The sequence below is a fragment of the Electrophorus electricus genome, chromosome 6 (assembly GCF_013358815.1).
Source record: "Electrophorus electricus isolate fEleEle1 chromosome 6, fEleEle1.pri, whole genome shotgun sequence".
NCBI classification, from domain to species: Eukaryota; Metazoa; Chordata; class Actinopteri; order Gymnotiformes; family Gymnotidae; genus Electrophorus; species Electrophorus electricus.
Genome location: NC_049540.1, coordinates 28,660,346 through 28,672,703, shown reverse-complemented (window position 1 = coordinate 28,672,703; position 12,358 = coordinate 28,660,346). Strand labels below are relative to the sequence as shown.

The 12,358-nt window shown below is 50.3% G+C and overlaps 1 protein-coding gene across 10 annotated transcripts in view; it reads right to left on the bottom strand.

Moving 5' to 3' along the window:
* The window catches only part of LOC113586311 (probable E3 ubiquitin-protein ligase HERC1), a 182,844-nt gene that overhangs the window by 155,899 nt on the left and 14,587 nt on the right, over window positions 1-12,358 (bottom strand). For 8 of the 10 annotated variants that reach the window (XM_035527665.1, XM_035527672.1, XM_035527664.1 and 5 more), the window contains exons 12-35: window positions 11,464-11,629; window positions 11,021-11,146; window positions 10,290-10,511; window positions 9,707-9,859; window positions 9,260-9,392; window positions 8,833-9,024; window positions 8,021-8,233; window positions 7,757-7,930; window positions 7,543-7,657; window positions 6,543-6,669; window positions 6,116-6,284; window positions 5,366-5,660; window positions 4,885-4,969; window positions 4,561-4,609; window positions 4,105-4,220; window positions 3,787-3,909; window positions 2,515-2,718; window positions 2,235-2,355; window positions 1,619-1,859; window positions 1,097-1,254; window positions 831-992; window positions 627-724; window positions 389-487; window positions 44-211 (exon numbers count right to left, since the gene is read on the bottom strand). In XM_035527665.1, the coding sequence (XP_035383558.1) occupies window positions 44-211; window positions 389-487; window positions 627-724; window positions 831-992; window positions 1,097-1,254; window positions 1,619-1,859; window positions 2,235-2,355; window positions 2,515-2,718; window positions 3,787-3,909; window positions 4,105-4,220; window positions 4,561-4,609; window positions 4,885-4,969; window positions 5,366-5,660; window positions 6,116-6,284; window positions 6,543-6,669; window positions 7,543-7,657; window positions 7,757-7,930; window positions 8,021-8,233; window positions 8,833-9,024; window positions 9,260-9,392; window positions 9,707-9,859; window positions 10,290-10,511; window positions 11,021-11,146; window positions 11,464-11,629 (3,709 nt within the window). The remainder of the gene's footprint in view (window positions 1-43; window positions 212-388; window positions 488-626; window positions 725-830; window positions 993-1,096; window positions 1,255-1,618; window positions 1,860-2,234; window positions 2,356-2,514; window positions 2,719-3,786; window positions 3,910-4,104; window positions 4,221-4,560; window positions 4,610-4,884; window positions 4,970-5,365; window positions 5,661-6,115; window positions 6,285-6,542; window positions 6,670-7,542; window positions 7,658-7,756; window positions 7,931-8,020; window positions 8,234-8,832; window positions 9,025-9,259; window positions 9,393-9,706; window positions 9,860-10,289; window positions 10,512-11,020; window positions 11,147-11,463; window positions 11,630-12,358) is intronic. The other 2 variants (XM_035527666.1, XM_035527670.1) reach the window with 2 other exon arrangements.

Below are 12,358 nucleotides of genomic sequence, written 5' to 3'. Positions count from 1 at the left end.
TGGTTTGAACGGGGGGTTGTTTTTACAGAGTCGATGCCAATACCTTCCAGGCAAAGCAGCCAGCAGTGATGGCGGTAGTGGACAGGCCATAACCTTTGCCCCCTGAGCCATGAGAGAGAATGTTCCCACTCTCCAGAGAACAGCAGACCAGTTTGTGAGGATCAAAGGAGAAATCACCAATAGGAATACACTCGTCCTCACTGATGCTCTCCTGAAATACACACAAAAACAGCTATAACAAAAACTGAGTAAAAAAAAAAAGCTTTTCCTCATATAAATATCTTTTTAAAATCACCCAGGCCAGAAAAAGCAACAAAGCCAGTAAACGTAATCCATCCACTGCCTGCGTGGCAAAACCCAAGGTCTGCCAATCTAGTCTATAACAAACCTTCTTTGAACCATCACGCATATTTTCTGCGTTTGTCTTCATTGCCAGAGGCTCCTCCCACATGTAGGCGGAGAGAAGGTCAAATAGACGCTCCACAATCTTCAGGGCAAAAACAATAAGTCAGCATTAACACATTACACACATTACACACACACACACACACACACACACACACACACACACACACACACACACACACACACACACACACGCGCACGCACAAACGCACGCCTCTCACCTGCTTCATGTGCAGCGGGTCCGTGCATGCGGGAAGTAACGCCTCCAGGATGTGGAAGGCCAAGAGTTTCGTGCGGAGGTTACGGAAGCGAGGGTTACCTGAAACAGGCGCTCACAGTCAGCTCTGGAACTGATCTAGAGTCAGCAGCAGTAATGCGCTACAGCGTTAAAGGCAATCCCAACGCACTGTGCACACAGGACACACCTGAGGAGCTGTGGTAGGACACGATGGTCATGAGAGGCTCGATCCACCTGGAGATGGATGATGCTCTCTGGGTGGTGCTTAGCGACAGGACACGCCGGAGGAAGACCAGGAAGTCGGCAAGCTGGGACTCCGCAACTTTACTACTGCGCCACACCTCTGACCCTACACACACACACGTTAATGATCAAGCATGCATTAATGAGAAGCAGGTCTCTTTAAGCTGAGGGGTAGGGGCAGGACTAAGTGTGTGTGCTCCTCTGACTCACTCTGTGCTCTCGGACTGAGCTCATGCTCAGAGTCAACCTCCACTCTGCTCTCCAGCGCCTCCTGCTGGTGGAGTGTGTGTAACAGACCCTGTAGCTGTTCACACATCACGTCCATCAAAGCCTGGGACACATCCAGTGGCAAGGCACTATCATAGGAGCTATACAGACATGCGCATACACAGACACACGCGAACACACTTCAATATTTAAGCACCCCAGGTGTTCAGGAAGAAGCTTGGATTACTTCAGCATGGTGATGGAGAACCACATATAAAAAAAGCCCAGAAATGTTAATGGCTGAAATAAACAACAAAGACACCTGGCTGGGACTATAAACCAAAGTAAGTGTGTGTGTGTGTCCGCGCATGCACGTGTGTGTGTGCGCGCGTGTGTATGCGTGTGTGCGCCCGAGTGTATGTGTATGTGTGTGTGTGTATGTGTGCGTGTACATGTATTTGTGTGCGTGTGTGTGTTTGCATGTGTACGTGTGTGTTTTCTTTCATGTGTGCCCATCTCTTTCACCTGGCGGTCATGACGATGCTCTGAAGGAGGCGTGCGGAGGCCAGTCTCACAGCTCCGCCCAGCAGGGCATTCCCAGAGGCGGACGCAGCCAGCCAGCGCTGGCTCACCTGTACACAGGTGTTCTGGGTCAGCACAGCCAGAAGCTCCAGCACACCCTGTCTCACCATCACCACCAGGTCCGCCGGCTGGTACTGGAAGTTCAGCGCAAACACGGCAGCCAGTATCAGGTGCTGGCACGAGCCTGTTAGTGGACATGCAAGACGGAGTAACACAGCGTCACGTGACAACGAACCAACCAATGAACAGAGTAGTGATGTAATCTGAAATACACAAAATAAAGAGTACAGGAACACTTCCCATTCTCTACCAGTTAAGACTATTTGAATGTTATGAGTCTTGTGAGAAATTGGGCACAAATGCTATTACACTGCAATACTGGGATACGTGTGTGTGTACACAGCTGAGCTTGATCCAGGAGATTTTAGAATCATAACAGAGGGATGAACTGGCACGTCACAGCAGTCGGGTGGGTTAACTGGGATCCAGTGCTCTGTATGTAAGGCCAGTACTGGTCTGCGTGTGGAGAAGCCGGGGCGGCCCTCTCTAACAGACGTACCCTTCTGCCTCTTCTCCAGGGCTACTTTTTGCTTGAGCACACACACCACCTGCTGGTAGAGTGTGTGTGCTGCAGCCTGAAGCTCTCTCTGGGCACTCATAGAGGCCGACTGGGTGCCAGCCTGCAGGAGGACACACACACACACACTGCTGTAACTTAATTCTTTGATCAAAGAGCCTTGATCAAAGGTTTTGATCAAATAGAGGCTGGCTTTGCTAAGAGTTGAGGCAGGTTTTGATTAAAATATCACGATATTAACATGTTGTCCAGTCCTACTCACAGTGTAGTGGTACATCCTGTCGCTGGGTGCTGTCTGACTGCCTGTGATGGGAGCTCCCAGCCCAAAACAGCCGGACAGAAAGTAGAGCTGCACCGACTGCAGGAGACCTGGGAAGCGTGGGGGTGCCACAGAGCCAAGCTCACCGCTCTTCTCCTCCATCTCAGCCAGGAAGGAAGAGATCTGACACAAGGCCTCAAGACGCATCTGTGTAAAGAGGGAAAGAAAAGCAGAGGGAATTGTTTTAAGAATGGTGTTTCTTGTGTGTGTCTCTGTGTGTGTGTGTGTGTGTGTGTGTGAGACAGAGTGTGTGTGTGAGAGAGAGAGTGTGTGAGAGAGAGTGTGTGTGTGTCTCTGTGTGTGTGTGTGTGTGTGTGTGTGTGTGTCTCTGTGTGTGTGTGTGTCTCTGTGTGTGTGTGTGTGTGTGTGTGTGTGTGTGTGTCTCTGTGTGTGTCTGTGTGTGTGTGTGTGTGTCTCTGTGTGTGTGTGTGTGTGTGTGTGTGTGTGTGTCTCTGTGTGTGTGTGTGTGTCTCTGTGTGTGTGTGTGTGTGTGTGTGTGTGTGTCTGTGTGTGTGTCTCTGTGTGTGTGTCTCTGTGTGTGTGTGTGTGTCTCTGTGTGTGTGTGTGTGTGTGTGTGTGTGTGTGTGTGTGTGTGTGTGTGTGTGTGTGTGTGAGATCACTCTGCCATCTAAAAGCAGCCTCTCAGTGCTTTCCCATAACTCGGCCTGAGCAAAACGTAGCTATACCAGCTGGCATTTTGGATATATTGTTTTGTCATTTGCTTTGTAGTGGTGTATTTTCTGCAGAGGGTGACCACAGACACTAACGCTGGGTCCTCTGTGTTGTCAGGGAGACGTCACCATCGATCTTTAGGTGATCTGACACACCCACACAGTTGACCTCCAATTCACCAAGACTGGAATGAGATGGCGCGATCCACACCTCCACGCTGCCAACGCGCTCGATGCTAAGGGCTGGTTTCAGTCAACTGTGCTGCCAGTGCTGACTGGCCACTGGAAATTCTTTATAATCAAGTCATGTGATTAACTTGAAAAACTAGACTACACACAAACTCCTGTTCATACATTAAGGTGGGAGTGTACATCTTACACAACACCCCAATCAAGAGCCTTCATTCCTCACTAGCTGCAAAGTCGTGCTCCGTCACACTGTGTCCCTTAACTGGTATAATGTGTATGAGGCACAGAGGACCCAGTGGGAGGAGCCTAGGCCAAGAACCTCCCACCAGGGCCCAGTGGGAGGTCCAGGACCTACCTCAGCCCTCTGCTGTTGCTGCGTCATGGCCAGAGGGATGGCTCTGGGGTCGGCATGGCAACCCGACACCCTCTCCACCAAGGCAGATGTCCTCAATAGTCCCTCACACAAGAAGCTCAGCACCTGTGCATGGGGAACATTGGAGTATCTGTAATAGTACATAGAGCAGCTATGGTCTAAATCAACATATAAATAAATATACACATACAACAACAACAACAATTTATCTTGGAGACTGTGGACGTGTGAAGGAGTGTCAGAGAGCTGGTGTGTTCTAGCAGAAGGGTGTGTGTGTGTGCGCGCGTGCATGTGTGAGACCTGTTCCAGCAAGGGTGCAGTCTCAGTCTCTGTGGTCAGCGGTACAGTGGGGCTGATACACTGGCGTAGTCTCTCCCAGGCACCCTTCATGATGCCCAGAGAACACAACGGTAAACCTGCACACACACACACGCGCACGCACAGACCTTTCTAAACAAGTACGCTTTAGAACAATATAATTCGCTAACTGCTATCACATAAGATACTCTGTACAGATTGGATATGTCCAGTGCATAAATATTCCTTCATCCTTACACGTGTCGGGCTGTGTGAGGTTAGGTACTGGCCCTAGCTGTGGAATTGGGAGTCTAGACCTCAGTTACCACATCAGTCCCTGACACTACTGCATGGACCACAGAAGACACACTGGACTAGCACAGGCTGGGAGAAGTGGTGGAACACATACAGTACAACTCAAAAACCCAGCATGGAAGATAAAAGAAACACACTACTTACCAATCTTGTTCTTGGCTGGAGCAGAGGAGCTCACAGACTGGTCTGGCTTCTTAGAAACAGAGAGACACACTCACAGACTGACAGAACATAGTGAAACTGACTATTGAAAATTAACCACTAGATGGGATTCCAAAACTTCATTTAGAAAGCTCAGACAAACTAGATAACCATGAAGACAGCGTCCCTCAAGCCTAGGACACCATCACCTTGTGAAGTGGCGCTGGCCCTGCAGGGTTTCGGGGGTGGAGCCGTGAGCGCTACACCCTGGCCTCCAGCACAACCCTGCATACCCAGACCGGTGCAGATGGACAATGGACACACTACCTCTCTCTCACTGTGCTTCAGACCGTCCGGAGCAGCAGAAAACTCTCCTCTGATGCCTTGGTCTTCAAAAAAGTATGTCGGTCCCCTGTTGGAACAAGAAATTTCAAAGAATATTAATAATAATTTTCTATGCGTGTCCATTTGTCTGATTTATAACAGTGTGGACCTTAAAAGTGGTTTAATATGCTAAACTGTATCAATAAAAGTAATGAGGGGGTTATGAAGCATAATTTAAACACTCTCATAAATTACATTTATGGCATTTAGCTGATGCTTTTATCCAAAATGACTTACAATTATGACTGAGTACAACTTGAGTAATTGAGGGTTAAGGGTCTTGCTCAGGGGCCCAACAGTGATGGCAATTGAACCAGCAACTGTCTGACTAGTAGTCCAGTACCTTAACCACTGAGACACCACTGCCCACACCCTCTCACTCACAGACACACACTCACAGACACACACACTCACACTCACTCACCTGGTGGTGCTCTCGGTGTGTGTCTCCACAGACCGGCCTTGGTCCTGCCAGGCTGGCCTGACACCCAGCAGCAGGAAGAGACAGCGGTTGACCACGAGGTGGCAGGCTGTGGAGAAGGGCAGGCTGTGCTGGGCCGGGGGCTGGATGTCCCAGGGCCTGTGTGCTGGCCCTCTGTCAGGGCTGCCTGGGCTCTCTGTGCTGCTGGGCAGGGTGCTGGTGCCCGAGGACTCGTACAGCGTCTCGCTCTGCTGCAGCTGCATCGCCTCACGTGTAGCCAGGAAGGACTGGAGCACCTCTGCAGGGAGGACAAGCGCAGGGTTAATGCATGCGCGCACACACGCAAACACGCACACAAAGCCCCTGTATTAGCGTACCGGAGACGGCAGCTTGGACTGGTTTTTGGATCAAGAGTAAATCAAAAACAAGTTATTTCTAGAATGTGCATCCTAATAGGACTGATTAGACACACACAAGCCTAAGCCAGTTCCACAAGCAAGGTAAGTGATTATAGATCAGTTTAAAAGTGCAGATCCATCATGGTTTATTCCAAGTGTCAGAGGAAACATCTCTACTTCCAACATGACTCCAAGGACGTGAATCACGGCCTGAACATGACAGGAAGCAACCATGGAACAAGCACGACATTGTAATATGTGTGTGTGTGTGTGTGTGTGTGTGTGTGTGTGTGTGTTGTGTGTTTGTGCACATGCATGTGTATGCATGCAAAAACACAAAAAGCAGTGTGATTACCCGGCAAGTACATACTGATGCTGGGTGTCTCGTCCTCTGGAGGATCGTCCTGGTTGTGTTCGGCTATGTTCACGTCCTGGCCGCCTGTCTCCGGTTCTCTCCCTGTCTGCTCTCCAGATACACCCGCCTCCTGCCCATCCTCTCCTGGGCTCTGGGATTCTGCCGAGCTCTACACGGACCCAGGCACAGCGGGGACACAGAGGACAGAAGTGGTCTGGTACTCGGGCAGATACTAGTGACAGAACTATAACTAGGCATTCTTTCACAAAAAAGTTATACTCTACCCACTAAATGCACCATAACCTACATAGTTTCACTGCTGTAGGTATGAAACAGCTGTTCACAAGAGTTTACAACACTAAAAGGCAAACACAACCCCCCACCGCCCTGGCACGGAGCAGTCCAACAGGGGCAGAAGTGTCTTCACCTGTTTAGTGACCATCGTAGGAAGTGTATTGCCTGCATTTCCAGGGTTGTCTTTGTGAAAAAGAAGAGTGTTGCGGATCTTGTACACTGCCTCATAGACCTCTATGAGCACATCACAGGGCTCGTACCTGCAGTTGCACAAGCACACACGCATACGCGCGCGCACACACACACACGGAGCATGTGTGAGCATACGCATACACACAGACACACACAAATGCACCCATGCATGAGCATACACACACAGGAGTGAAAGGACAGGGGTGATTTATGGTAAGACTTCCCACCCTCAGTCCCCAGTCTGTTTATTCTGATTTACTGGAAGTGCCAGTTCAGACACTCAAAGAGCCTTTATCATACACAGAGCTAGACAGCAGAGGTAGGACAAGGGCACTGTGTGTGTGTGTGTGTGTGTGTGTGTGTGTGTGTGTGTGTGTGTGTGTGTGTGTGAGTGAGAGAGAGAGAGTGAGTAGAGTAGGACAGCGAAAAAGACACAGAGAAGGGAGAAAGAAAAAAGGATGTGAGACTGAGACATCAGTGAGATGTCAGTAAGCAAAATGTGGCAGAGGATGACATGTCTGTGTTCAGTGCCTTAGCCTGTCTCTCTCTCTCTCACACACACACACACACACACACACACACACACACACACACACACTCTCTCTCACACACACACACACACACACACACACACACACACACACAGCTGGAGTCCAAACCAGCCGGTCTGTCCATGCTGGAACTCCCCCGCACCTCAGAGGGCAACAATGTGTTTGTGAGGGAGAGATCACTGCATTTGTAGTGTTGGGTGGGAGGAAACAGGAGTAGGAGGGGTGATGTGTGGCGAGAAAGCGCTGATTGGAGGGAGGAGGAGATGATGGGCGGGGAAAGATCATGATTGAAAAGGAGGGATGTGAGAAAGACGGGGCGATAGGCGGGGGATAGCGGGAGGTGGGCGGGGTAAAAGAAGCTGGGTGATGAGTGCAGAGAGCGGTACCCACCTGTCCTGCCGGTAGGCCACGTCCTGCAGGCCTGTGTGCTTCAGCAGAGCAGCAAGACTGCAGCGACATGCCGTCTCCAGCAGAGCATCTCCCACTGTAACTCCACCGTCCCAGTCTACAACACACACACACAAATTTAACCAGTCAGACTTGGCGGAATTCCTCCTTTTTTCCCCACTCCGTTTAAAGCCAGTGTAAGCCCAGCCCGCCTCACCTCGGCTGGCGGCGTACTCCTTCACCTTCCTCCAGAGGGCGCTGGCGGGCTCTCGAGGGGAACCCAGCGCCAGCTCCACCAGCGTGGCATTCTCAGCAGACAGATGCAGTTCGGTCAGCCAGGTGTCCCCGCAGCCGAGCGGCGCCGCCTCACCCAGCCGGCCAATGGCCCAGTCTGCACAGGCCCCAGAAACACAAGCACGTGGGTGACCTACACCAAGCTCCAATGCATCGCCAGATGGACGTGTCAGAGGTGTTTCGTTACCCAGCCGTTCGGCGTTCATCTCGAGTCCATTCCTCAGCAGTGGGTTCGAGAGCCAAAACTCTGCCATCTTTTCCTGGATGGAAGGGGGAGGGCCCTGGAGCATCCCACCCAGGCATCGACCAATCGCCAGTGCCACACACCTCTCTAAGTCCAAAAGCCATGCCCAGTCATGTGTCTCAGAGTCAAGGGCGGGGGCTGTGACCTCTGGTCCCTCTGGATAGGGGGAATGGGGTCAGATCTCTTAGTCATGTCACAGCACACAGCATATGAAGGCTTTTAACCTCATAATAGCCACAATTATTATTTAGTTATTAAAGCAGAAGACTTTATTTAGTAACTACATTAAAACTAATACAGTAGGTATGTAGGTACAAGAGTGAAGTATAAACGTGGACCACAAACCTGCCAACTATTCCTTAAACCTTAAATGCTTAAAAGAAGATTCTCAAATAATTTCTTTAAAGGTTATTCACAAATTTGGTGGCTTTATTTAACTACCTGTATAAACTGCAAAAACACTAACACAGTAATAACCTGAAAACTAATAAACTAATACAATTAATAACTTCAGAGATTAAAAAGTTACTTGTCAAACAGGCTCAAACAAAGATTCTTCAAACCTTGTGTGTGTGTGTGTGTGTGTGTATGCCTCTTTGTGTGGGTCTGAGTGTGTGTATACACATTTGTGTGTTTGTGTATGTGTGTGTATGTGTGTGAATATGCGTGCATTATATAAATGTGTGTACACATTTGTGTGTGTGCGCCTGTTTGTGTGTGTGTACGCGTGTGTGTGCCTGTGTTTATGTGTTTACCCTGAGCCGTGTCCTCCAGCTCCAGCTCCTCCAGCACACAGGTGTAGGGCAGGTAGCAGTTCAGAGTGTTCAGGTGCTCCAGCAGGGTGAGCAGGTGGGGGAGGAGGGGCTTAACCACAGCCAGAGGCAGCAACAGCACAGAGTACATCACCTGACACAGGAGACTACCTGCTACTGAGCCAAACAGCACAGCTAAACCAGACACACACACACACACACACACACACACACACACACAGTACATCACCTGACACAGGAGCCAAACAGCACAGCTAAACCAGACACACACACAGAGTACATCACCTGACACAGGAGACTACCTGCTACTGAGCCAAACAACACAGCTAAACCAGACAAACACACACACACAAACCCCCCTTCTATCTTGTCTCTGTGTAAGTTTATGTGGACACACAAGTGGTCTTACTGTGTAGTTTATTAATCACATGCTTGTCCAGTGAGCTTTCCTTCAGCAGAACGGTGGACCTCTGGAATGTGTCCCCCGCACATGGCAGCAGCAGACACAAGTGCTTGTGGAGTAACATCACACTGCTGTCGTCCTGCGCACACACACACAAACACACACACAAACCACGAATGAAGCTTTATTTACAAGAAAAGCAAGATGGAAGATGTGTCTGGAGTCATTAGACAACAAAGTGTTAAAATGTGCATTTAAACACTCTTACCAATCAGCTATTGCTCAGGAAATGTGGTGGCATGGCCGTACCTCAGTGCTACTGTAGGTGTGGTGGAGTGGCCGTACCTCAGTGCTGGTGTAGGTGTGGTGGAGTGGCCGTACCTCAGTGCTGGTGTAGGTGTGGTGGAGTGGCCGTACCTCAATGCTGGTGTAGGTGTGGTGGAGTGGCCGTACCTCAATGCTGGTGTAGATGTAACAGTGGGCCAGCAGGTGTTTGTGCAGTGCTGACAGCAGGTGGTGGAAGTGAGATGGAGCTTCAGTCTGTTTCTGAGCAGAGACAGACTGCTGCTTGTCACTGTTCTTCTCCAGCTCACCAAAGGCACGCTCCTACACACACACACACACACACACACACACACACAGCATTAAAGTATTAAAAGAGAAACAGTAAAGAAAAAGGGAAAGTCTAAGAGCTTACTTTTATGCTATCGGCATAAGAAAGTTGTCACAAAGCCAAAAGGAAGCCAGAGTTGTTCACAGACTGGTACAGTCCTCCTACCCAAACCCTGGCCAACCACGGACGACCTGCACATCACTGCTGGACTGCTGATTTGTGAACCAATGAGCCAGATACCGAAATCAGTGTTGCTATGTGATCATTAAATATAAACACTCCATATTAACAAGTCCAGTCAGGTCAAAATTAGTCTATATTAACAAGTCCAGCCAGGACAAGTCTATTCTATATTAACAAGCCCAGCCAGGTCAAATCTAGTCTATATTTACAAATTCAGCCTTGTCAGGGTCGCAGACTGACCGTGTAGAAGCCTATGCTTAATAGGAGGGTCTTGAGCAGGACTTCAGCCAGATGCAGGTGGTCTGGGGCCTCAGTGCTGGAGCTGGAGGCGTGTGTGGGTCTGTCCGGCGTCGGGGGCAGGCCAAGGCCGGCACCCAGCTCCCCCGGAGAGCTGAACCCCAGCAGGCAAGCCACGTGGCTCTGCTCCTGGAGACTGTTCAGCACCATGTCTAACTGCAGACGCTGGAGGACAGACAGGACTTAGCAAGGCTGCTCTGATGATGATGATGATGATGATGATGAAGAAAATGTAAGACAGTAGTTTGGGCTCCTGAGTGGCAGAAAAACGTTGTGGTGTGGGTGTGTGAGGATGTGTGTGTGCCGTGTGGGGGAGTAAGGATGAGTGTGTGCTGCGTGGGTATGTTAGGATGTGTGTGTGTGCGCTATGTAGTTGTGTTAGGATGTGTGTGTGTGTGCGCTATGTGGTTGTGTTAGGATGTGTTAGAATGTGTGTGGTACAGTGATTGGCTGCGGTGGGAGCATGTGACAGCCCTCGGCCTCCCTCATTGGCTGCTATTGTGTGACGGAGGAGGTGTGGGAGTTAGAGAGAACAGTGGGCACAGAAACGTTCAAAACCTCCAGCATTGGTCATTAGAGCCACATACATCCTAACAGCAAATACAATCAGCTGGCATGCTGGCCTCTAAAACCCACCTGTGTGCGTGTGGGGGTGTGTGTGTGTGGGGGTGTACCTGTCCTTTAGAGAGAGACTCCCAGCTCTCTGGACCCTGAGGTAGGAGTGAGTGCAGCAGTTCTGTTCTCTCCCTGAGAGGCGGCAGCAAGAGAGACGCTCCGATCGACAATGTGTTCATCACCTCCTACACACGCACGCACGCACGCACACGATTTTAGCACCAGTGAATGACTCATTTGTACTAGGCCATGAAAATTCAACAACAGACTAAGCCTCTATTGTTTTATGAAATACTGAAAATTAAGATGCAAGATAAATTCTAGCATTACCCCATAAGCTTTCACACCAACAGTGATTTACTCTACACCCTACACCCACCTTACATCCACCCTACACCCACTGGGTGTGTTTAATCCCCACCGCCTTTACGGCCAGATTGTATTGATATGACCCACACTACGAGCTGATGTAAACCCACAGGAGGCGGGCGTGGGGCTGCACCTGCTGTAAGCGTTCAGGCACGTCGGAGTCAATGAGTCTGAAGAGCAGGTTGCGGAGGGGCCTGCCCTGGGCCCCCAGCACGGCCGCACCAGTGGCCCCAGCGTGGGCCAGCGACAGGTGGCTGGACAGCAGCTTCAGACACAGCAGCACGAACTGGTGGTGCTCCCTGCATGAGCGGGCAGGGCAGGAACAAGAGAGAGGCACTGTGGGACAGGCCATATGTGTCTCTGTGTGTGTGTGTGTGTGTGTGTGTGTGTGTGTGTGTCAGTCTCGACCTTGACTGCCTGCACGTCTGATAGGGTTTCTCCACAGCTGCTGGGGAGACCTTACCACCTCAGGGTCAAGGCAAGACCATCAGGGCTTATCTGTCTCTTTGATAAACACTGTCCACGTCCCCTGATAAACGTCCTCCCCCTCCCTCCAAGGCCGGTGAGCGGAGCCTGAGAAGGACTTGACTGCTGCTTCCTGACACACTGAGTCTACACTCGTGCTACATAAATGCAGCAGCGTCAGGGTACTGACCTCCGACGCCCCATCTGCGGTCGGTATTCCCATATTCACGTGAGAGCAAAGTGACCCTGCAAGCTACACAACTGAAACCATCCGTCTTCTATGTGTGTCTGTACAAGAGTTTGAGTTCTGTCTTCAAACAGAAAGCTACTGAGTGTGCACATGTGTGACTTCTTTGAGGTGAAAGGAGCTGGGCAGTGTGTGTGTGTGTGTGTGTGTGTGTGTGTGTGTGTGTGTGTGTGTGATCACCTCTTTGAGGAGAACGGGGGTACTGGTGTGTATTTGTGTATGTGCATATTATCTCTTTAAGGAGAACGGGGGTTGAGGTGTGTATTTGTGTGTGTGTGTGTGAGTGTGTGTGTGTCACCTCTTTGAGGAGAATGGG